The sequence below is a fragment of the Malus sylvestris genome, chromosome 5, assembly GCF_916048215.2.
Source record: "Malus sylvestris chromosome 5, drMalSylv7.2, whole genome shotgun sequence".
NCBI classification, from domain to species: Eukaryota; Viridiplantae; Streptophyta; class Magnoliopsida; order Rosales; family Rosaceae; genus Malus; species Malus sylvestris.
In genome coordinates this window covers 41,228,777-41,250,418 of record NC_062264.1, presented here as the reverse complement: position 1 = coordinate 41,250,418, position 21,642 = coordinate 41,228,777, and the positions used below count along the sequence as shown (strand labels likewise).

Genomic DNA, 21,642 nt, shown 5'->3' with positions numbered 1-21,642 from the left:
CTCTTTATTGTGCCCTCGGAAGCCAAAAGCAGCAAGCAGAAAGCACAAAAAAAGCAGAAAGCAGAGTTCGAAAACTACAAAAATGGCGACTCTCTCACTCTCCTCCACTTCACCACCGACTGTCTCTCTCTACAGCGTCGGCAGCAGCGGCGCTACCACCTCCAAATTCTCCGCCTTTCAACCGAGGCCGGCCAAGCTCTCTTGTCTTCGTTTGGGCTCACTCCACCGCAACCCTCTCAGGTAATCTCGTTATTTCACTCTCAATGCTTCAGATATCAATCGATCTGAGAGTGCAACGCTGTTGTTTTTGTTTGGCGCAGAGTTTCGATTGGTGGAAAGAAGGAGTTCGTGGTGATGAAGGGTAAGAGGAGGGGATCGGGTGCGATGTGTTACACTTACGCTGCACCTCTCTCTGTCAACACCCTCCAGTTTATCTCCACCATTTCTACCGCGTAATTCTCTCTCTCTCTCCCTCGACAGCATTGGATTTTAGTAAAAACCCTTCAAACTCAATATTTTTGAGAAAAAAAATCCAGCTGATTTTGTAATGGGAAAAAGAAATTTCAAAACTAAGAATCAATTAGAGCATGACAATTGATGAAGATGGTTTTTTTTTTTTTTTTTTTTTTTAAATTTAATTTTATTGTTGCGGTGGGGTGTTTTTCTAATAGATCTTTTGAGATTCCATGAAAGTTTTCTGCTTTCAGTATTGAGATGTTGAGTGAGATGGATTAATGGTTTAATGGGTAATTGGGTATTCAAATTTCTTACATTTCCAGGGTTCTGTTGCTTGCAAAAGGGACTGCTGTTCAGAAATCCTTTCTTGTTCCCTTATTTCTTCTGCAAGCGCCGGCTGCCGTCATCTCATGGATTAAGTAAGCATTTCAAAAACTTGGGGTTTTCTTCTTTCCATTTCTTGTTTTTTATTGCTAGAAAGTTTTTTTCTTGGTATCCTGTGGAGCACGTTTGCGGTCTAAGCTTAAATGTATAACTTGGCTGACATTCATGACTTTGGCTTGCAGGGGTGAATATGGTATCTGGGCTGCATTCCTAGCCCTTCTTGTCCGTCTCTTCTTCTTTATTCCCGGTAGGTTCTCTTCTGAATTCTGATTCCCTGGTTTGAGTTTTGGGCTAGACAATGCTAAACGGGGAGAGTATTCTGGTTTTCTCAAATGATAGTTTCTAATTATGACATGGTTTGTTGGTTTTATTCAATTGACTAGTGGGGAACAACCCATTTCTCGTAATCTACCCATCTTTGGGGCTATTAGGTACCGTTTGGTACGCAGACGGGACAGAACAGGATGGGACGGGACGGGACGGAACAGATGATGTAAATATTGAAAAAGATGAGGAGAAATTTTGTCATAAAATGTTATAAATTTGTGTTCCACGGATGTGGAACGGGTCGTTCCAGGGGGAAGAGGTGGAACAAAAAATCAGCCAAATTTCGTCCCATGGGACAACCTGTTCCACAGTTTTTAGGCGCACCAAACGTGGGACGGAACGGCTCGTCCCGTTCCGTCCCGTCCCGTCCCACGTACCAAACGGTACCTTATAGTATTTGAAGATGCCCTTATTTTCAATATACTGACTTTTAAGTTTTGTCTGAACCATGTCAGGGTCATAGGTATAAGTTTGGTCTGAAATTGGCACTTCTCCAAGTCTTATTGAGGTGTGTTAATATAGTGGTGCACTTGCCACATCAATTAACATTATATATGGTCTTATTTTGTTCTTTCTCAGGGGAACTTGAGTTGCCATTGACAGCAGTACTCCTGGTGATTGTGGCTCCTTACCAAGTTCTGCATATAAGGTGCGCAAATGCATCGTTTAAGACGAACTTTTGCCAATTATCAGTGATTTTCTTGCTTCTTATGTTTCAATGTGTTCCATTGGCAGGGGTAGACAAGAAGGTGCTATTATTGCACTGGTTGTTGCAGCATATTTGGCTTTCCAGCACTTCTCACGAATAGGAAGCCTGCAGAGATCATTTGAGCGAGGTTCAATTATTGCTACCATAGCCATCATTTCCATCACTGCTGTGTCATGCTTGTACCTGTTCTGAGTTTATTGTAAATAAGGAGTAAGTGTGATAATAGTCATTAGTTACCTTTCGTTCTCACTGCTGTGTCATGCTTGTACCTGTTCTGAGTTTATTGTAAATAAGGAGTAAGTGTGATAATAGTCATTAGTTACCTTTCGTTCTCCTGTTTGATTTGTTTAGCAAACAAGATAATAAAGTTCTAAATTTGTATTTATGTTTGTTTATTTTAAGGAATTACTGTCAGTGTGATCTATCATCTGATTTTGTACTCTTGAATCATTCGTGTGTATGGTAATAAAAGAGATATTATCAGCTAAGAGGCAGGTTGTTGCTCTTCATTTTCAATCATAATTTTCTGATGCCAAGACACATCAAATGGTTCACTTTAGACCACTGAGATACATTTACATAAATCAATCTTTGTGCATTGTGCATCCTGTTTCGTGTTTGTTAAGTTAGTGATCAAGTTGATCTTTCCATGCACACACAAGAATTGTCTTCATTCCTTGTTCTAGTAATTTTCTTTTGGAGCGTCTTAACCCTGCGTTGCGGGAGGTGGTTTTTGGAAAGCTTCACTTTTGAGTAAACTGATGCCATTTTTGGGATCTATAATGAAAGACTGAAAGTACAATAATATGAATTAAGCAAAATTTTACTGTTGAAATAACTTGTATTAACATTTTATAAGTAGCAAATGAAGAAGAGCTTACTAAGCTTAGGTATCTGTTGTCTTTGTCTTCCAAGAAAGTAGTGTACAAGTTAGGTAAGTTTCTTATGCGTTTGTTGATAAACAGGAAACATACCCGATATTGAATACATTGATTCTTCTGTAGTATCTTAATGGGGTATGCCAGATGAGACATAGGTCAGTCCTTCAACCGACTACTTTACATCCATTCTTTCTAGTTAGGTCAATAATATTCATTACTACACCTATTACTCTGTCATATGTCTATGTATGTGTTGTTCTTTGGGATCATAGGGAAATTGCGTTAGTTAATATCATGTAGTAAGCATTATATCAATATATATAAAAGAGGGGCTGAAGCCTGGTGGCCTTAACTAATAATTTATTGAACTAAAACTGCAGATAAGGGACCTATATGTCTACGAGTACAAGAACCTAAAAAATATCTATGCTTTTCTGTCCTTAGGCTTAATAGTCAACGATTGGGTAATACATTGACGAAGTATGGCAGTAATTTAAACGGTGAGGAACAAGGCCTAGGGGTAACATAGTAGCTTGTTTTGAGTCTCGGGGCCTCGTTGAAATTTATGTAGGATGCTGGCAAGTGGCAAGTGAATGGCTTGCCATCAAATTGCAGATAGAGTAGCTGAAACGTAGTTTCCCTTTAGACATAATTTTCTGCGAGAAGTGACCCCAAGATCCCAGTCATGATGAATAGCAGCAACATGCAAGATGAGATTGAGGTTGCTGAGTTAGGGGAATCTGTTGGCGAGTCACCATAAATTGTTGATCCTCCACCTGGTGTAGCGATGCTTGGGGTGTATGGTGATGTTGTTGTTGTTGGCATTGTCGGTGTTGATGGTGTTGTTGACATCATTGGCGTTGGTGGCGACATTGTTGGCGTTGGTGGTGAGTTCATGCTGAATTTGCAAAGTAGAATAAGATTTCTGTTTTACTTTATGTATTTATAAATGAAGTTGGGGGTAGGGCTATGAAAGGTTACCTGGTTGATGCTGAGGAAGATGCAAAGCGACAGCTACCAGTACCTGCAAATTGACAGAGCAAGGAGTTCAGCATTTATTCAAGCGTACATGTAACAAGAACAGCAAGGTCAGGAATTGAATTTGTTAAGTGGCGGATCCGAAGGTTTTGGAAAAAGAAATGGAGAGTTCTTTCTGTGATAAGTGAAGTTTGTAGGACAAGTGATAAGCTTGATAGAAACAAACTTCTGGAAATGTCTTACTTGGGTCAGTGTTGCTGAGTTGAGCTGTTCCGCCGAAACTGCAGCTGGTAGGAGATGGGTGCTTCTGATAGTAGTCATTGAAGGCGTAGGAAGCATGACCTTGAAGAGTGTTTGGGTTATAACAGCTTCCACCCTGATTAATTGCTGAACAGTCTGCAGCTCCATAGCCACAAGCATAATCCAGAGCTACCTGCAAGGCATTCTGTGCTGCAGATTGGCTTGCAATACACCAAGTACCACCTGATGATGGAGTCGTGGTGGGAGTTGTGGTGGGAGTTGTCGGGGTCAGGGTCGGTGGTATTGGGATTGGAGTTGTGGTTGGGTCTGTTGTGGTTGGTGATGGTGGGTATGTCGGGTTCACAAACGGTGTGGGAGTTGTTGGTAGAGTACTTGGATTGACGGTGGGAATATTATCGAGCTGCGTAGTATACACCGAAGATGCAGAAAGTATATGCTTTTCTTGATTCACTTGCGTTCTTCTTTGGGGGGTTGCTTCCAAAAGAGGATTCTTTGGAACACTTGAACCTGAAGATATGAAAAGCATGGTATCAGATTGAGTTAAAAGAGCATGCTAAATGCTTCTTGTGCTTGAATATAATCTTTTTTCCTATGCTTGGATCATACGGAAAGGAGGTGGATTAACAATAGATAGAACTTCATGTAGTTTTGACTCGAAAATGTCACAAACTGTAGACGTTTTGAAATTAGAAGCGGCTGGTTTCCGAATCCAGTGCTCTTTAGAAATAGTAATCTTAATCTCTTCATAAATCTATAGACATGAAGGAAAATTGATGATCATTGAGGAAATCCGGATTGGTGGTTCGAAGGCTCGTGTTGAAACACACAGAAGGAAGAGAAACACATAACCAGGCAGGAACAGAGACCCATACAGCAATTCAAATTACCTGAACTAAAGCAAAAAAACAAGAAAAACAACGCAGAATGCCGAAGCGAGCCAACACCCATCTCTCCTAGCTACTTCTCTTCTTGTGCACTCTTGTGATTGCAGGTTTTCTTTGAGGCTGGAAACAATGATGCAGAAGCCAAGATATACTACCCAAGAGGAACAGAAATGGTGGAGGTACTGCAAAAAAAGGAGCTTGTACGTCCTTTCTCTGCATATTTATTTTATATATAATATACCTAGAGGAAGAATCGTATCTTTCTTGGATCGAAGAGAGACGAAAAGAGAGAAAGGGATGGAGAATATAGAAAACTTGAGAAAGGAGGAATTGGGTAAGTTGGATATGCAAGCAAGAGATGGTTGCAAAAAAAAGAAGTGTATGAAATGGGGAAAGGCAAAAGAGAATGATCTGTTGGGATTTAAATCTCATGTTCAATGCTCATGGGATTCGAATCTCATGTTTTATTCCGGTTAGGAGATGCGACTATGAGACGGAACGTCAGGGAGAAAAGAGTAGAGGAAGACCTATGAAGACTTGGAAAGAGAATTTAAAAGAAGATATGATGTATTTTAAGCTAACAAAAGACTTGAAGCAAAACCGAACGCAGTAGCATTTTGGGATTCATACACCCGACTTCACCTAGTTGAATAAGACTCAGTGGCGGTGGTTGTTTGGGCTAATAAATTGGGAATCTCTCTGTAGAATCTTGTTTTTTAACCTTTTTGTTTTGTGCTCTTCTTTCAACTGTTTTTGGTGTACTTTGTTCAGTTGAGGTGGTTTTTTTCATGGTAATGAATCAAAAAGTTAAAGTTGTTGATGAGGGAGTTTATGAGTGGCATCTGGTGGTCTGTAATCGAGAATATTGTCTCCTCCTGGTCGATTTCTTTGTTCATTGCTCATGTGACATTGTTTTGCTTTCTTAAAGAACAAGTTGGCATTGTTTTTTCTTAGCAAAAGGAGAAACTTGGCCTTAATATGAGCTCAAGAGCCATTCAACTTCCCTTGAGAACTCGTCCGTCGGGCCGGGACGAAAGTCGGCCTTAGTGATCCAACGGTGCTGAGTCGAGGGTTGTTGTTAAACGGATAAAAGTTACTTTAAGATTAACAGACTGGTCATCTCATATAAAGGGAGTGTAATAAAACATCAATACTGATTGATCCATAATTAGACAAATCAGTGCATAGAACAAAAAGACAACCAGTGATATTTTACTTTAAAATAATTGAAACAGTGAAGAAAGGAATTTGAACTTGAGTGCATACGGAGAGCACATATGCTATAGTCCGTAGCTATTGACTAAGCTCATGTACGCAACGAGCAAGGTTAATCATGCTTATTATTTATCGGGCATTTCTTACCTAATTTGGAACAAAACTTTTGATGTGAACCAACATAGATAAGGAGAAAAAACATATGACGTGAGAGGACATATTTGGGTTTCTTGCTTGCTTTCTTTTAAGGTTCACCTCCTCAAAAGCAGAATCGCCAATTTTAACTAAAAAATTAACTAAAATGTAATGCAAAGCCTCCATATTTGGTATATAGGACGTACTTGAATTCCTTGAAATAGTAATGATAAAAATTAAGCTGCGTAGTACTTGGATTGATAGTGGGAATATTATCAAGCGTTTCTTGCTTGATAATATTATTGGGCATTTCTTACCTAATTTGGAACAAAACTTTTGGTGTGAACCAACACAAATGAGGAGAAAAAACATATGACGTGAGAGGACATATTTGGGTTTCTTGCTTTCTTTTAAGGTTCATCTCCTCAAAAGCAGAATCGCCAATTTTAACTAAAATGTAATGCAAAGCCTCCATATTTGGTATATAGGACGTACTTGAATTCCTTGAAATAGTGATGATAAAAATTAAGGAAAATTAACGAAAAGTTCTAAAAAACTTTAGTTTTTAATAAAAAATGACAAATAAAGGTGTAAGTGAATAGTACCAGTACCAGAAAAAGTAAAAATGTGATTTTTCGTTAAAAGTGAACAATACCGGAATTGTTTCGTTAAAACTCTCAAATGAAGCAATGGTTTGGTCACAAATTACAACAATATTTGGGTATGGAATAGGGGTGCAAGTTGGCATGATTTCAACTTTCTGACAGTAAAATTTCCAATCAAAATCCAAAAATTCTCCAATTCGAATGTTCTCCAAAAAATTTGAACAAAAATCAGAATGCACTTGGCAATTCCAATCGAATTTTTAAAGGTGTTCCAAAATTATTATGAGAAAAAAAAATTCAAAAAATTCTGATTTCTTATAGTTGTGTATTTTGTTATCAACACTTTAAATTGGCCTAATCAAATGAACGGTTATGGTAATAAGGTAATCAGAAAATAGCCCCGTGATTTTATCAGACAATGCAGTTTCCTAGTGTAGGCCATTGGATTTAAAATGAAGTTTTAGATATATTTTGTTCATTATTTTTAAACATACTTTTATCTATAAAACTAAAATAAAAAAATGTAGAGCATATCTTCCTAGACTAGTATATTCCGCCATCCCTCAGGTTCTTCTCCAATGCAAAATCCCCATGCGAGCACAGAGCACTCCTGCGATATGTTTCATCACAGAACTCAAAATTCAAGAGTTCTATACGCATTGCCCATCTCTTGCAGTTGCAGGCACATGTAATCAACGAGTACCGCTGCCGCTTTCATGGTAAGAAAGAACCGTCTCAACCACTGATCTATCCCCGCTGAAGCATGCTGCACTGTGAAAGACGTTGAGTGACGTCACTCCATGCTGCAGATAAAAGAGATCCTCAGATTACTTGAGGACTTGAGCACATTTATTGCAAAAGAATGATGTTAAGTTTTGTACCTGGGAATTTTCGAAAATCAGGCTCTATTCCGTTGCCATTAATGTCCTTGTGTTTTGGCGTGACATACTTCCCAACAGTTACAACTACGCCGGAGCCATCACGAAGTTCAAATACAGATTGAATTAAACCCTGTCAAAAGCATCAGAGACGCCATCAGAATCATAAAGAGAACTAACCATTAGAAAGCAAGTGGCTGGAATCTTGAGGAATCTAGCTAAATGCAGTTCCGTTACATGACATATACAATAAACAAGCAAAGGCAATGCTGAAGCAACAGTAAAAACTGAAACAGCAATGACAAATTTTTACCTTGCCGAATGTCCGCTCACCCACAAGAACCCCTCTACAATTATCATGCAAAGCGGAAGCAACCTGCAATGAGAGCCACCGATGTAAGTGCTTGAATTGTATGAACCAAAATAATCATAGGTAATTGGGATCATCAAGCTGCTCACAATTTCACTTGCACTAGCAGTATTGTTGTTCACCAAAACCTGTATTAGAAGTTAAGTCAAGAGCCTTGTCATAACTCATAAACTCGAGATGTTTGCAATTACACTTGCCACAAATACAATTCATGGAAACAGATAAAAAGTATCTTAGACATGTACAAGGGCGTACAATAACAGGTGCTGTAACTAATGGTGTAGTATCTGCAACGATGCTTTGTTGGTATTCGGGATCCTTCCCGTCAGTATAAATCACCTGTTCATAATCATCATCAAGAAAATACACCACATTAACACAATCATTCTCCTAGCATACAGGAGCTACTTAGAGAACGCAACATAAAGGACTAACGCCAAACACAAATACCACCAATGAGAAAATAAACAGGAAAAATGTATATGCAATAAGGAAAAAGGAAAAACACATACCGTCTCCCCTTGATTTAGAAATAGCTTGGCAATTTCTATTCCAGCCTGAAAATATGCAAACAGGTTTAAATAAAGAATCTTTATTTTGCAGAATTCATCTGAACAAAGTACTAACAGGGAACATACAACATAACTGAGTTTGTGCTAAGAATCAATGTTACATGATTGATTGAACACAACTACTGAAAAGGGATGCATGATTTTCCACAAAAATATGTAAATTTTCATTTTATTATTGACAATGGCATCATCGTATAAAGACTTGATAATGATAATTCAATTTCTGTGATTGAAACAATAAATGATGACCACACATATGGATTATCTAGCAAAATTTTCAAATATTATTGAAATTGTCATTTATTTAGACAATCGTACAGTCTGACAAATACGACCAAGACTAATTGCAAGTCATGATGAATCGAAACATTCACATGGCTCATGTGTTTATAGAGCCTGATTGAGCAAAAAAAGGAGAGAGATTTACCGGCTTTTTAACGGCTCTACTCTTTTGGAAGCTAGAACAGGATAGAAGTAATAAATTCGTACATCATGTGATCAAAGATAAACTAGCAGTTATAGTTAAGGAATATATGACTAATAAACCTACTAGCTAGCTAAAAGATCCACAATGCCAAGCCAACAAAACCAGTAGTTAGGATGAGTGAAATTCTCGGAGGTGTAGTCATCAAACCTAGCATTAACTCAAAAGTTATCTCTCAACTAGCAGTTATAGTTAAGGAGTATATGAGTAATATAACCTAGTCACTAGCTAAAAGATCCACAATGTCATCAAAAGCAGTGGTTAGGAAGAAAGAAATTCTGCAAGGTGTAATCATCAAACCTAGCACTAGCTTGAAGTTAAGATCCAGAATGGAAACCTGTACTAGTCCACCACGATTATCTCTAAGATCCAGAATGAAGTATGAGGCACCCATGTCCTGAAGCCGCTTCATAGCTGCAAAATAAATTTTTCCATCAATATCCACCCTACTACTAACCGACACTATATAAGTCTAGTATAAAGCAAAAGAAGAAGCTGCTAGTGCCGTTATAAATAAGGTAGAGCATAAAAATATTGAAGCTAGCAAACTGGGAACAAAACTGAGAAGTTTAAGTATTTAGAAAAATAACAAATGGTTGTGAAGATATTCATGATTCAGCAGGTGTAACGAATTGAAACTGATGATGAATCATAAAAGCAGGTATTTCCATGGTCACATTGCCCAATCTCTATATATTCAATTGTTTCCGGTAAAATAGGTTTATTACTTTGGATATTATCTGGTTCCTCCTAGATATAGAACAGCCCCAAAGAGAAGGAACATGTAGTAGTTCATTTTTCCTTTCCATTTACCGCTAATGTTTAAAACCAAAAATATGTAAAGAAACACTTTCATGCTCAGAAATTTTACGCATTATAGCATCATGCAACTGATTAATTTAGATTAGGAATAAGCAATAACTAACATTCAGTTGAATTTGCTAAAACCACATACCAATTACCAAGTCCTTTCTAGCCAATGCATTGAACTCTTTTACTCGCATGTATCCAACAGATCTGGTTCCATTTTCTATTTGTTCCAACCGATAAAAGACAGGGGTTCGAGCAACAAGTTGTCTTTGGACTTCAATAGACTGAATAGGCCCACAATTGCCATGCTTGACCTGAAATGTATGATGATGTTTATTCTCAACAATCATTTTAAAACAAACCAACAAAATAGTAAATTAGCAGTACCCATTGAGAAGCTTAATTTAAATGACAACCTATTTTTGGTTGAGAAACAAAACATCAGTATTCAGTACAAATAATATCACAACCTTAATAGTAACGAACGTCTCGTTAGGGCCTTGCATCAATGATGATACTTCAAAAGCTGACTTCCCTTTCACATCCAATCCATTAACAGCTAGTACTTCATCCCCCTACCAAATAATAAAATGCAAGAAAACATACAACCAGCAGCCAACACCAAACACTGTCAAGACTTTATGTGAGTTTGTTGAAAAGCCAAAGCGGAGAGGGAGATATGGAAACAGACATAATATTACATCTATAACTGCAAGTTTGGTACAGGAATACCTGTCTCACACCTGCAGATTGTGCAGGACCATCCAGTACAAGTCCTAGTACCTTCACTTTCACATCTCCGTTTTCATCTGGGACTTCCCTGAGGTTTATTCCAATACCACTCATGTCATACCTCGCCATCTTGGAGAACTTTCATTTCAACATGACAAAAGCGACATATGCCATGGAATAAGATACGCTGTAAAGTTCGTAAATAAACACCAAGTGAAGACAACATGTATGTTGTAAGGGATGACATTCGTAAGCAAAGCCCTTAATTTTTCTTCCCATCTTTCCTTAGCACAATGTGTCGTAACACTAAACCTTGTAGCGTGATGTTCATGTAAAGAAACAATATCAGAAGGAAAAATACTAGCAAATCCAAATACAGAGAGACTGACGAAGGGGGCAAATAATGAACTACCTCTTCGGGGGAAAGAAATCGCGTATAAGGGTCACCCAAGCTGGCCAACATTCGCTTAATCATATCATGAGCCTTAGCTCTTGTCTTTATTGAACTACTTCTTATGTCTTCCTTTTTCCTCTACCAAAAAGATCTCCAACCATTAATCTCATGCACACGCATTATATATACAAATATAAACGCACGAGCACGGGCACACACGCACATATTATGAACTGAATCAACCAAGTATATAAACATATGCAAAAACAGAACAATTACTCCCTAATCAAGTCCTTAACTAACTTTCATTCCGAAATCAACTAACTTTGTTTCACATTTCTCTACAATCAACTTTCGCACGCGTCAAAATCGAAGTTCTGCAAACGCACACGTGTGTACCTGCCAAGTTTCAGGGAACGAGCTCAAGCGGCCGGTGTTGATAAAGCTGTCATTGACAATTTCCCAAGCCTCCTCCACAATCCCCTCATTGGTCACCGCCGCCGCTGCTTCGGGCACCAAAAACTCCACCGCTTCACCTCCTTCCTCCTCGCGGCAATACTCCGTCGACGGCGGAGAAGAAGAAGGAGAAGGCTCAATTGCTATGGAAGGCGAAGGCGAAGAGACCAGAAGACAGAGCGACAGGGCCCCACCTAGGGCTCCAACAAGAGCTTTCTCGGCCCAATTGATCGAATTTCGCTTGAAATTGGATCGAATCGGGGATTTTAGGGTTTCCGATAACGGCGGCGGTGAGAGTGAGAGTGTGGTGTTGCTGAGCAACAGAACCCTCATCTTCTTCTCCTCCTCCTTCCAATAAGAAATTAAAATTTACCTTTTTATTTAATTTCGCGGGAGTTTAAATACGCGGCGTTTTGACCTTTGTGACGGTTTGACACGTGGGAACGGGGCCTGTTTGGGTGCGTGTGGGAGTTTAATCCAGTCCCGGGGTAGGACGGACAGCGGTGGGCCAGGGCCAGCTGTTGAGTAGGTGTCCGACTGTCCACCCCTCGGTTGCCAAGTGTTGGATTGTCGAACATGGGACTGGATTGGACTGGACGGCTGGGTTGGGAAGATATTAGTTTGGACTGGATTGAGACGAGCTTAGTTTGCAGAAAATTTTAATTGTGATGAGAATACAAGTGGTATATCACATGTTTTAATAAGAGTAGTGAAAAATTTTATTTTTTAAGTTATTAATTTTTTAGCACACAGATCCTACAATTTATATAATGATACGTGGTGTACCATCACGTGTATCGATCACACTGAAAAATCTCTACTTAGTTTGGTGCAGTGTATGCGAGTACGCCGTGTCAAAACTTAGGATAAGTACAATCATTTGTTATAATATTATTCCTTTCATATACTCACTCTAAAGACGCGTCCACCCACTCATATATATATTTTTTTAACTAAAGTAACTTAGTTCAAATAAAAAATCCTCGAGTACATTTGATTTCAATACAATCGAAATAAAAGGCGTGTCTTGTTCGGATACAAAACTCTTAAATATGTAAATTTTCTACACTATGACTAATGGTAGCAATGCGTCCACCACAAAATTAGCTTTTCTGAATGTATAAGTCCACTTGAAGTTCAAAAAAGAAGAAGCAAGCTACTTGATATCCTCCAGAACTGTTCTTAAGTTCCAAGGAGCTTCACACACCTAAATTCATTGATAAACTTATGTGATTCAAGTTTATATTTGATAATAATCGAACATAAGACTTTTTATTTATAAATAAATAAGAACACCACAAAACTGTTGTGCGAAGTGATCATCAGTTGTATAGTCATTAAAATATATTAAATCATCATCTTTATTATTATATGCCCGTCGTTATCTTGTAATTAATAATCTCATTTTAGAACTAATAAGCTACAAGATACGAAAGTCATACGGACAAAATTCTCTACAAGAGGCAAGTGTGTTAGTGTTATGCGAGGATGGTCAAATTGATTTGATTTAAAAGGATTGCTAAGGTGGCCATCAATCATTGTGAATCTTTATTACATAAAAAATTGTAAATGTATTCTCAATACATTTTTAACTCAAGGAATTGGGGGAGATCGCATTTTGAATATTGTTTAGAAGGAACTTGGCTAATATGTACTTGATTGATTGTGTGGTTCCTAACTTTTCAAGTATAAATTAGCCAATGGAAAAGTACTTATAATTGTGCAAATATACATCTAAGAAATATTTTACCGTCAGATTTGATCATATTTGATATCAGCCGTTAGATGCAATGTATTTAAAATTTTTAAGTTGCCTAAATTTTAGGTTTTAACCAAAAAATTATTTTAGACCCAATTATTGAATAATGATTGAGTTAGTTTAAAATCTAAATTTAAGTGTCACTATGATCTAATGGTATTCTTCTTCACTTGTAATGTGAAATGTCTTAGGTTTTGATTATCACCAAAGACGAATTTGAACCATATTATTGCTAGTTTATTATAAGACTTAACTTACTCTCTAACCTCATAGTATAGATACATCATTTGTTCAGCCTTTTTACTTTAAAGTTGCCTAAATTTTAAAAATTTAGATGTAATGTATTTACAAATTTAAAGTTGCCTAAATTTTAGGTTTTAACCAAAAAATTATTTTAGTCCCAACTATTGAAGAATGATTGAGTTAGTTCAAAACCTTAATTTGGGGTTAAATTTGCCCAAATTTTAGTTTTTAACCCAAAACTTATTTTAGGCCCAACTTTGGAGCAAGATTGAGTTAGTTTAAAACTTAAACTTTAGGTTTTAACCCAATGATTGGAGATGGTTTTCGCTACCATCGTGTGATTCAAGAGTGTTATAAAGTGAACACAAAACGTGCTATGTGGAATATCTTGTGATTCAAGTGCGTTAGGAATCAAACTCAAAACGTTCTATGTAAAATAAGGGTTTGAAATTTATTTTCAACCACTAAGCCACCCGTGACGATTCATATCATGTGTAAGATAATTCGACATTATAGTGCTAAATTATTGGTATAAGACAAAGATAGGTTGATGCCAATTAACAAAAAAGTCAAATTATTTATAATTTATAATTTGTTTTAGTAATGCCCAATGGAAAGAGATCTTTTCCAGATCATTTCCTCTAAAGTTCAAAAATTAAGTGATCCAGGCCTTTAAGATTTGATCAAACGGAAAAAAAATTATTATAAGTTTTTAATTTTTTTACCAACATTTTTATTTTTAATCGTTGAATCAAAATTTTAAAGCTCAGATTATTTGATTATTAAGTTTTAAAGGAAAAGATCCGAACAAGATATCTTTCCATGCCCTAGGATCAACACCATATAATTACTTTAGTGGAGTTTTTAAATTTGTGAAGCCGAAAGTAATAATTAATTAAAAAATCTGCACACTCAAAGAGGAAAGAAAAAAGAAAGGAAGAAAGGAAGGGTTTTCGGTGCCGAGAGAGAGAGAGAGAGAGTTTGGATTTTTATCTTCATCTTCTTCCTCCTTGCGTTCTGTTTGGCAGCAGCGGCGGAAACTCAGAGAGAGAGAGACGAACAGCTGTAAATCCAATACGTCGCCGTTTCGGCAGTCTCAGATCTAATAAGGGTTTTCTCACAGAAGGGGAGAGAGAGAGAGAATGAGCGGGAGAGGCGGCGGAGGCGTGGCCAGCAATGGCAAGGGCAATACTGGGATTTCCGGCATACCTGCGGGGTCTCGGAAGATGGTGCAGAGCTTGAAGGAGATTGTGAATAACTGCACTGAGCAGGAGATCTACGCTATGCTTAAAGACTGTAACATGGACCCTAACGAAGCCGTCAATCGCCTCCTCGCCCAAGGTCCAACCCCTATCCCTCTCTCTCTCTCTCTCTCCTCACTTTCTCTCTCTAAAATCTTCTCTCTTTTCAAATTTATTTGTCCATTTTTTTATTTTGAATTTGAAGTTTCGGGTTTTTTCTGTTTTAGGGCAAATAAAAAAGTTAGTATTGGACTGAGGCATAGCTGTAGTATTTGTGACAGTCCAGTGGATTTTCTGGATTATAAAAGGAAAAATATTTATTGGGTTGAAGGAAATTGTTCATTTGATTTATCAAGTCTTGTGCTTTCCCTACTATTTGGTCTTTCAATTTTCGAAAAATATATATGTCATGCTTTGCTGGGCTGTTTCCCCCTTCTGGGTTTTTGTTTATTTAGTTATTTTCTGGGTTCCCATCTTTCTCACTCGCAGTCGTTCACTCATCTTGTTTGAAAAATCGTACTTTGGAAGAAATGAAATCAATGAGTTTTTTTAAAGAGTTTTATTGTTTAAAACATTAATTATGTCCTTGAAGCATGCTGCTTGTGATGCTTGCTCCGTAAAATCGCAGTTGAAAGTTGAAATATGATCTCTTTTCTGTAATTTTTGGTTTCTTAGGTTGATTATGTGGGGTCTTGGTGCTTATATGAATGTGATTTGATGTATATATATGTTTTTTGTTGAAACTGCTTATGATGTAAAGCTTATAACTTGTGTAGATCCTTTTCATGAAGTGAAGAGCAAACGAGAAAAGAAAAAAGAGGTGCGTGCGTGTCATTTGCATAATTTCAAGTTCATGTTTTGTCATTTACCTCCCATCCTTGCTCTCTTCATGGTTTATGAAAAGATTTTATGTTATCCTATCCTTTCTAACGTAACACACGCGCACACACTCATATTCTTCTTCAGAGTAAGGAGCCGACAGATTCCAGGTCTCGTGGGGCGAGTAACGCTTCAAGTTATGGTGCTAGAGGTGGTGACCGTTATTCTGCACGTGGCGGATCAAACCACTTTAGCTCTAATGGTATGTGGCGGACTGATGCAATTAAAGTTGGATAATACTGTGTTTACATGGTTTGAAAATTTCTACATAACGTTGATAAACTTAGTCTCACCTATCTGTTTCTTTTCCCCCCTCAGATTCTGGTTTTTCGCATGGTAAGTCTGCATACAAGAAGGAAAATGGGACACATGCTTATCCAGGTTCTGCGTCTGGCATGGCAGGAAATCACACAGGTCGACGACCCACATCCTACAGGTTATAACTATAAAACCTCAAGCTGATACAGTTCTTTCTCTCTTTTCTTTCTCTGATTTAGAAGCATATAATGCAACTAAATAATATAATTATTAATTTTGAGAAAATTGCTAACCCTCATCTGTTTATTCATGTTCTTTGGCTTTTTTAAACTTGTATTTGAATTTTTCAAAGAAAGCTTTTATCTGTTGAGTGTCTTGTCACACTTAAACTTTCACTGTTACAGGTCACTTCATTTCTAACAACCGTCTGTTTAATATATTAATGCTCTTGTGGACATACTTCAATTGTAAAAGACGTAAAGAACACAATTAGGCCTTTTTTATGTCTCGAGTCTTGACATGTAAATTGCAGAGGAAGTTCTCTCATCTTCATATCTTTGTGAAAACATGCTCTACATTAATCATACGTGGTTTATATGCATGTCTGTTTGTCTGTAGCAGCTTTACTCTAGCTGGTCATTTTTTTATTACTTCGATAGCCCTTGGGGTGGTATAGATTGCGATTCATGTTAAAAACATGGGGATGATGCATACTCGATGTGTTGCTCATCTATTTGTAAATCTGTTGCAGCGATTCTGTGGGGAGTGAAAATAAAATGCCAACATTGAGCACAGATGATGGAATATCGTCATTCTCACAGCCTTCTTCAGGATATCAGTCTGCATGGGGAGGGGTTCCAGGTCAAGTATCCATGGCCGACATTGTTAAGATGGGCAGGCCGCAAGCCAAGGCTACCACCATGCCAAACCCCCATAATCATAGTGGTAATCATCATGATGGGGTGCCTCCTGCAGCATCATTGCATCACAATTTGCATTCACCGCAAGATCATGTTCCAAAGTTGTCAGCGACCCATGATGAGTGGCCCTTGATTGATCCACCATCTGTTAGCATGTCCTCTGTTCTTGGGGCACCCGCAAACTCTGAGCTGTATGCTGATTCATTTAACGTGCCCGTCGATAGAGCTAATCAACATATAAGATCCCAGATAGATGAGGTTGAGGTGGAAGAAGATGATTCTGTTGAGGCACTTCCAAGCCAGAATGAGCCTACTTCTGTATCTGGTAGACATTTACAAGAAGATAATTCCGGAGGTGCATCTAATTTTGATAATAGCTTGTATGAAGACATAAATTCCTACCAACCACAGCGGCATGCTTTCGAGGAGAATGAAGGTAACCTGATGGCTTTTTTTTTGGGTTTGTCCTGCAATATCTTCTTCCTCTGTTCTTTCTGACCTATATTTTTCTCAAAGTTCCACTATATATTTCAATACGAACATTGCATAAAGATATGGAAATATTGTGACGAAGGTTTATGATAATCTGCAAAGAGTATTTTAAGGGGTTGTTTGTAACTGAAAACTCAGTTGCAACTTGTGCTTTGAAGTTAGTATCTTGAATCAGGGAAGAAAAGCTTAATACTCTAATTTGGTGGATTTTGACCTGAACAGTTTTTTGCTTTTCCATAAATTCTAACTAATTTTTTCTCTGGATAGCGAAGTTGCTAATTTAAACTTTAATAAATTCCAGAATGCTGAATGCTGTTTTTTAAGAAATTGTCTACCCTTTCTTTCCCCAGCTGAAGAAGACGTGTCATCAGTGGCTGCAAACTTGCAGCAACTTAATTTACAAAACGATGATAGTGGAGCAGCTCCTGAAGAAGAAAAACCTCCTGTGGTCATTCCTAATCACCTTCAGCTTCATACTCCAGATGTCTTGAACTTGAGCTTTGGAAGTTTCCGATCTGGCCCAGATCCTGCTCTTCCTAGCTCCGATTCATTTGCATCGGAGCCACAAAAAAGTAACTTTGAAGAGACATCTGGGGCCGTAGATGTTTCTGCAATTGCACACTCAGATGCAAGGTATGACCTGGTGATAGTAATTCCCTTGATTTTATTGTTGGTTGTGTAGCACCATCTTAAGATTTTTTTTTTTTTTCCTGCAGAAATCCTGAGTATTATGGAGATGAGCATCTCATGAATGCCTCGGACGAAAGTCTAGTTCATAGAACTGTAGCCAGTGCGGGAGATTATGAATCTCCTTCAGTTTCACAAGCAGAGATCTTGAAACAAGAAACCCATGAACCTGATCAGGGGAATCAATATGTGTTCTCTTCTGCACCTGGATTTGCATATGAGAATTCCCAACAATTGGATGCGGCATTTTCTCACCAACAGACAAGCTCGCAGATGCAGAATATGGCTCCTTTTTCGAATGTGATGGTAAGGCAGTGAACTATGTTTTTTCTATTTGTTGTGTTAATTGTTTTGAGGTAATATTGCAGTCTCCACATAATAATTGATTCTGGTTTGAGCAATATATTGCCAGTTGGTTGGATGCCAACATCATTGGACCTGGAGATCTTACATGTTTAGAGCCTTTAGATCGACTGCATTGGAGTCTTTAGATTCACATCATTATATACATCACATGTAATGCTAGTGCTGGATGTGTTGTATGTTTTTTTTAATTACCAAGTGTTGCGAGTGTGTTTTGTCTGTATGTTCACATTGTTATATACATTACATAAGCATTGGAAAATTAAAACTGGGAAGACAAAAGGGGCATGAGATGAAGCTTAGCCTTTAGTATCATCATACTTTAGATCATTTGGTTCTGTTGGTGTGTTTGTTTGTCTTAGAGTGACGTGGTTGCATTTTGCAAATCCTGTTTGTTACTGTTAGTTGAATCTCATTTCTCATATTTTCTTTAAAGCAGGCATATACAAATTCATTGCCCAGCACTCTGTTAGCTTCAAGTGCTCAAGCTGCAAGGGAGGATTTTCCATACTCACCGTTCCCCATGACCCAATCTATGCCCACAAAGTATGGAAATGCGGCTTCTTCTATCAGCGGTCCCACCATCTCCATGGCAGAGGTTCCTTCCTTTCTATTGTGTATTAAGCTTATCAATTATTCTTTTAGTTGATAGTTTGACTGGCATAAAAATACTAGAACATTTTTACAACTTACACTGTGGGTGTACGTTTCTTATGCTTGCAAAGAAAAAGAGTTACATGCAGATGTTCACCCATTCTTGTTGACCGAGATTCATGCTTAAATCCAAGAAACTTAATGTAACATAGTCAAACTAGTTTAAGTTGGCTGAAATTTGCATTGTATTCATTCTATTCTATAGAGGCCATGGATTATTTGTGAAATTGGTTGTCTTGTGCTAACTCATCATCATTCTGCTAAAGTTATATCCTTGGTTTCTTAAGGAAAAGATTCACTACTTATCCGTTCTAATTACATATTTATTGTCAGCCTGCACATTTTCTTTGGTTTGACTCTGATGGAATTACTTTAAGCATTTACCATCTTATGATTGCAACTTATATGTGAGTTAGTTGCCTCTGTTTTCTGTATTTCGTGTGTATGTTCCAATGCTGTGGAAATCATCTTCTTGAAATTGTTTGTTATGTACAACAAGTCCAGATAACGAAATTGTTCTTGTTCGAGGTTTTTTTGGTCAACTTATTTCTCTATTGCTCTGATCAAATCCGGACACATTAGAGATCTCAAATTTTCTTCCAATTGTTTTATTGTGGATACACAGGCATTGAGAGCAGGTGGTATTTCTGCACCTCAGCCTACTCCACAGGGCCTGCCTGGTGCTAATGTTGCTACTGGACCAGCTCTTCCACAACACCTTGCAGTGCACCCTTATTCTCAACCTACTCTTCCGCTAGGGCATTTTTCAAACATGATCGGTTATCCTTTCCTGCCTCAGAGCTACACATATATGCCATCAGCTTTCCAGCAACAATTTGCTGGTAACAGCACATATCATCAGTCTCTGGCTGCAGTTCTCCCACAGTATAAAAATAGCGTCTCTGTTAGCAGTTTGCCGCAGACTGCTAATATTCCGCCTGGCTATGGGTTCAGTAGTTCAACCAGCATTCCTGGTGGAAACTTTCCTTTGAATCCACCCTCGGCACCTACAGGAACAACGATGGGCTATGACGATGTCGTAAACTCTCAGTACAAGGACAATAGCCATTTGATCTCACTTCAGCAGGTAATTTGTTATCTTGGGAAAAAACTCATGAAAAGTGCTTATCCTTTCGTTCGTTTAACAGTATATTCTCAAAGCAAACAACTACTATTCTGCAATCAGTAAAACTCATTCTTGTTCTTTTTTCTTTGTCAGCAGCAAAATGATAACTCGGGCATGTGGGTTCATGGACCTGGTTCCCGAGCAATGTCCGCTGTTCCAGCCAGCAACTATTACAGCTTTCAGGGGCAGAATCAACAGCACGCAGGGTTCCGGCAAGCTCAGCAACCCCCGCCTTCACAGCAGTATGCTGGAACTCTCGGTTACCCCAACTTTTATCACTCTCAAACCGGGATGTCCCTAGAACACCAGCAGCAGCAAAGTTCGAGGGACGCGTCCCTGGGCGGCTCACAAGGCGGCCAACCGTCGAAGCAGTCGCAACAGCAGCTATGGCAGAACAGCTACTAATTCTTGGTCATCTCCCTCCCTCTCCTCAAGTTTTTTTTCGGGGTCTTGTAGTGAGTTTGAAAGTGGCCAATCGGAGGCGTTTACTGCAGTCGGAATAATCGTCTTCATGTATCATTATTTGGTCATAAGAGGAAGAGACCTTGGCTTGGCTGCTGCCCTGTCCCTGTGCTTGTGCCTGTGCCTGTGCCTGTGCCTGTGCCACGAGAGAGATTGTATTTCTAGATATTGTTTTCTTGCTCACCATGTTTAACCTGTTACCTTAGGTAAAAACAAGTGTGCTAATTTGGATTAGTGGATATTTTACTACGCTCCTTTTCGTTTCTTTTTTCTCTCCTCTGTTTTCCTGTTCAGTTGTTTTTTTGTTTGTTTGTTTTTCCCGTAGTAGAGAAAGGATGGTTTTCCTCCCAATGAAATTTATGCATTTCTTGGCTAAAATACAAATTAGAGAGTAAATCACAATGCATAGAAAACACTTGCGGGTTTACTAACTAGTTCTTGATCTGGTAATATTATATTTTATCCAACGGGAGAAGAATTTGTTATGTTCAACGGGTTAATCAGGTGAACTGTAGAACTCACTGACCATAGAGCGTGGCCTTGGTTCTTGATCTAATAATATTTTCTTTGGTCAAACGGGAGAAGAATTTATGTTCAACGGTTGAATCAGGTGTACTGTCGAACACACTGACTAAAGAGCGAGACCTGTGTAACCTACATATAGAGCTTGTTTCTTAAGAAGTGGGACAGAATTGTCGGACAATCCACTTGTTATCTTTACGAAAGAGGAATTCAAACTCAAATGAATTGAGGAGCTTCCTACAACTTAAAAGTTCCAGGCTTTAAACATTCTCTCAGGAAAAAGAATGGAAATTAAATTGAACTTCACCCTGCCACCTTGCTAAGTAATTAAGATCATCTCCAACCGATCCGGCCAAAGGGTCATAGGGTTAAAAATAGCTTGGAATGACACGAAAACCGTCTCGAACTGAGGGCTAGGCTAAAGGGCTTGTGGACCCCATCGGGCCCAAATAAGTGGGTTGGCCCTTTCCAGCTAGCCATCAGCACCAGAATGTCAAACTTGACA

The 21,642-nt window shown here is 38.4% G+C and overlaps 4 protein-coding genes across 10 annotated transcripts; 2 read left to right on the top strand and 2 right to left on the bottom strand.

Moving 5' to 3' along the window:
* Window positions 1-2,364, top strand: LOC126622171 (cold-regulated 413 inner membrane protein 1, chloroplastic-like). Its single transcript, XM_050290843.1, has 6 exons — window positions 1-240; window positions 321-452; window positions 780-875; window positions 1,023-1,087; window positions 1,747-1,816; window positions 1,903-2,364. The coding sequence occupies exons 1-6, from the start codon at window positions 83-85 to the stop codon at window positions 2,066-2,068; spliced, it is 687 nt and encodes a 228-aa protein (XP_050146800.1). The 5' UTR covers window positions 1-82; the 3' UTR covers window positions 2,069-2,364.
* Window positions 2,365-3,090: 726 nt separating this feature from the next.
* On the bottom strand, window positions 3,091-5,229 carry LOC126622170 (PLASMODESMATA CALLOSE-BINDING PROTEIN 1-like). The gene is made up of 4 exons (XM_050290842.1): window positions 4,884-5,229; window positions 3,979-4,503; window positions 3,739-3,781; window positions 3,091-3,655 (listed from the first exon to the last, which is right to left on the bottom strand). Exons 1-4 carry the CDS (start codon window positions 4,942-4,944, stop codon window positions 3,400-3,402), a joined length of 885 nt encoding a protein of 294 aa, XP_050146799.1. The 5' UTR covers window positions 4,945-5,229; the 3' UTR covers window positions 3,091-3,399.
* A 2,052-nt stretch (window positions 5,230-7,281) lies between these two features.
* Window positions 7,282-11,898, bottom strand: LOC126623856 (carboxyl-terminal-processing peptidase 1, chloroplastic). 4 transcript variants are annotated; one of them, XM_050292836.1, is made up of 12 exons: window positions 11,475-11,898; window positions 11,094-11,213; window positions 10,682-10,819; window positions 10,420-10,524; window positions 10,095-10,263; window positions 9,477-9,553; window positions 8,596-8,640; window positions 8,339-8,422; window positions 8,173-8,211; window positions 8,027-8,089; window positions 7,717-7,846; window positions 7,282-7,638 (listed from the first exon to the last, which is right to left on the bottom strand). In XM_050292836.1, the coding sequence occupies exons 1-12, from the start codon at window positions 11,862-11,864 to the stop codon at window positions 7,583-7,585; spliced, it is 1,416 nt and encodes a 471-aa protein (XP_050148793.1). In that variant the 5' UTR covers window positions 11,865-11,898; the 3' UTR covers window positions 7,282-7,582. The 4 variants fall into 4 exon arrangements, with proteins under 4 accessions (XP_050148793.1, XP_050148795.1, XP_050148794.1 ...); XM_050292838.1 differs by having other exon boundaries at window positions 10,682-10,868; window positions 11,475-11,491; XM_050292837.1 differs by lacking the exon at window positions 11,094-11,213.
* Window positions 11,899-14,405: 2,507 nt separating this feature from the next.
* LOC126622485 (uncharacterized) lies at window positions 14,406-20,880 on the top strand. 4 transcript variants are annotated; one of them, XM_050291285.1, is made up of 10 exons: window positions 14,406-14,874; window positions 15,551-15,594; window positions 15,741-15,855; window positions 15,972-16,089; window positions 16,663-17,267; window positions 17,674-17,956; window positions 18,040-18,316; window positions 18,810-18,971; window positions 19,653-20,114; window positions 20,250-20,880. In XM_050291285.1, exons 1-10 carry the CDS (start codon window positions 14,676-14,678, stop codon window positions 20,556-20,558), a joined length of 2,574 nt encoding a protein of 857 aa, XP_050147242.1. In that variant the 5' UTR covers window positions 14,406-14,675; the 3' UTR covers window positions 20,559-20,880. The 4 variants fall into 4 exon arrangements, with proteins under 4 accessions (XP_050147242.1, XP_050147240.1, XP_050147241.1 ...); XM_050291283.1 differs by having other exon boundaries at window positions 20,247-20,880; XM_050291284.1 differs by having other exon boundaries at window positions 14,407-14,874; window positions 18,813-18,971; window positions 20,247-20,880.
* The last annotated feature ends 762 nt before the right edge of the window (window positions 20,881-21,642 follow it).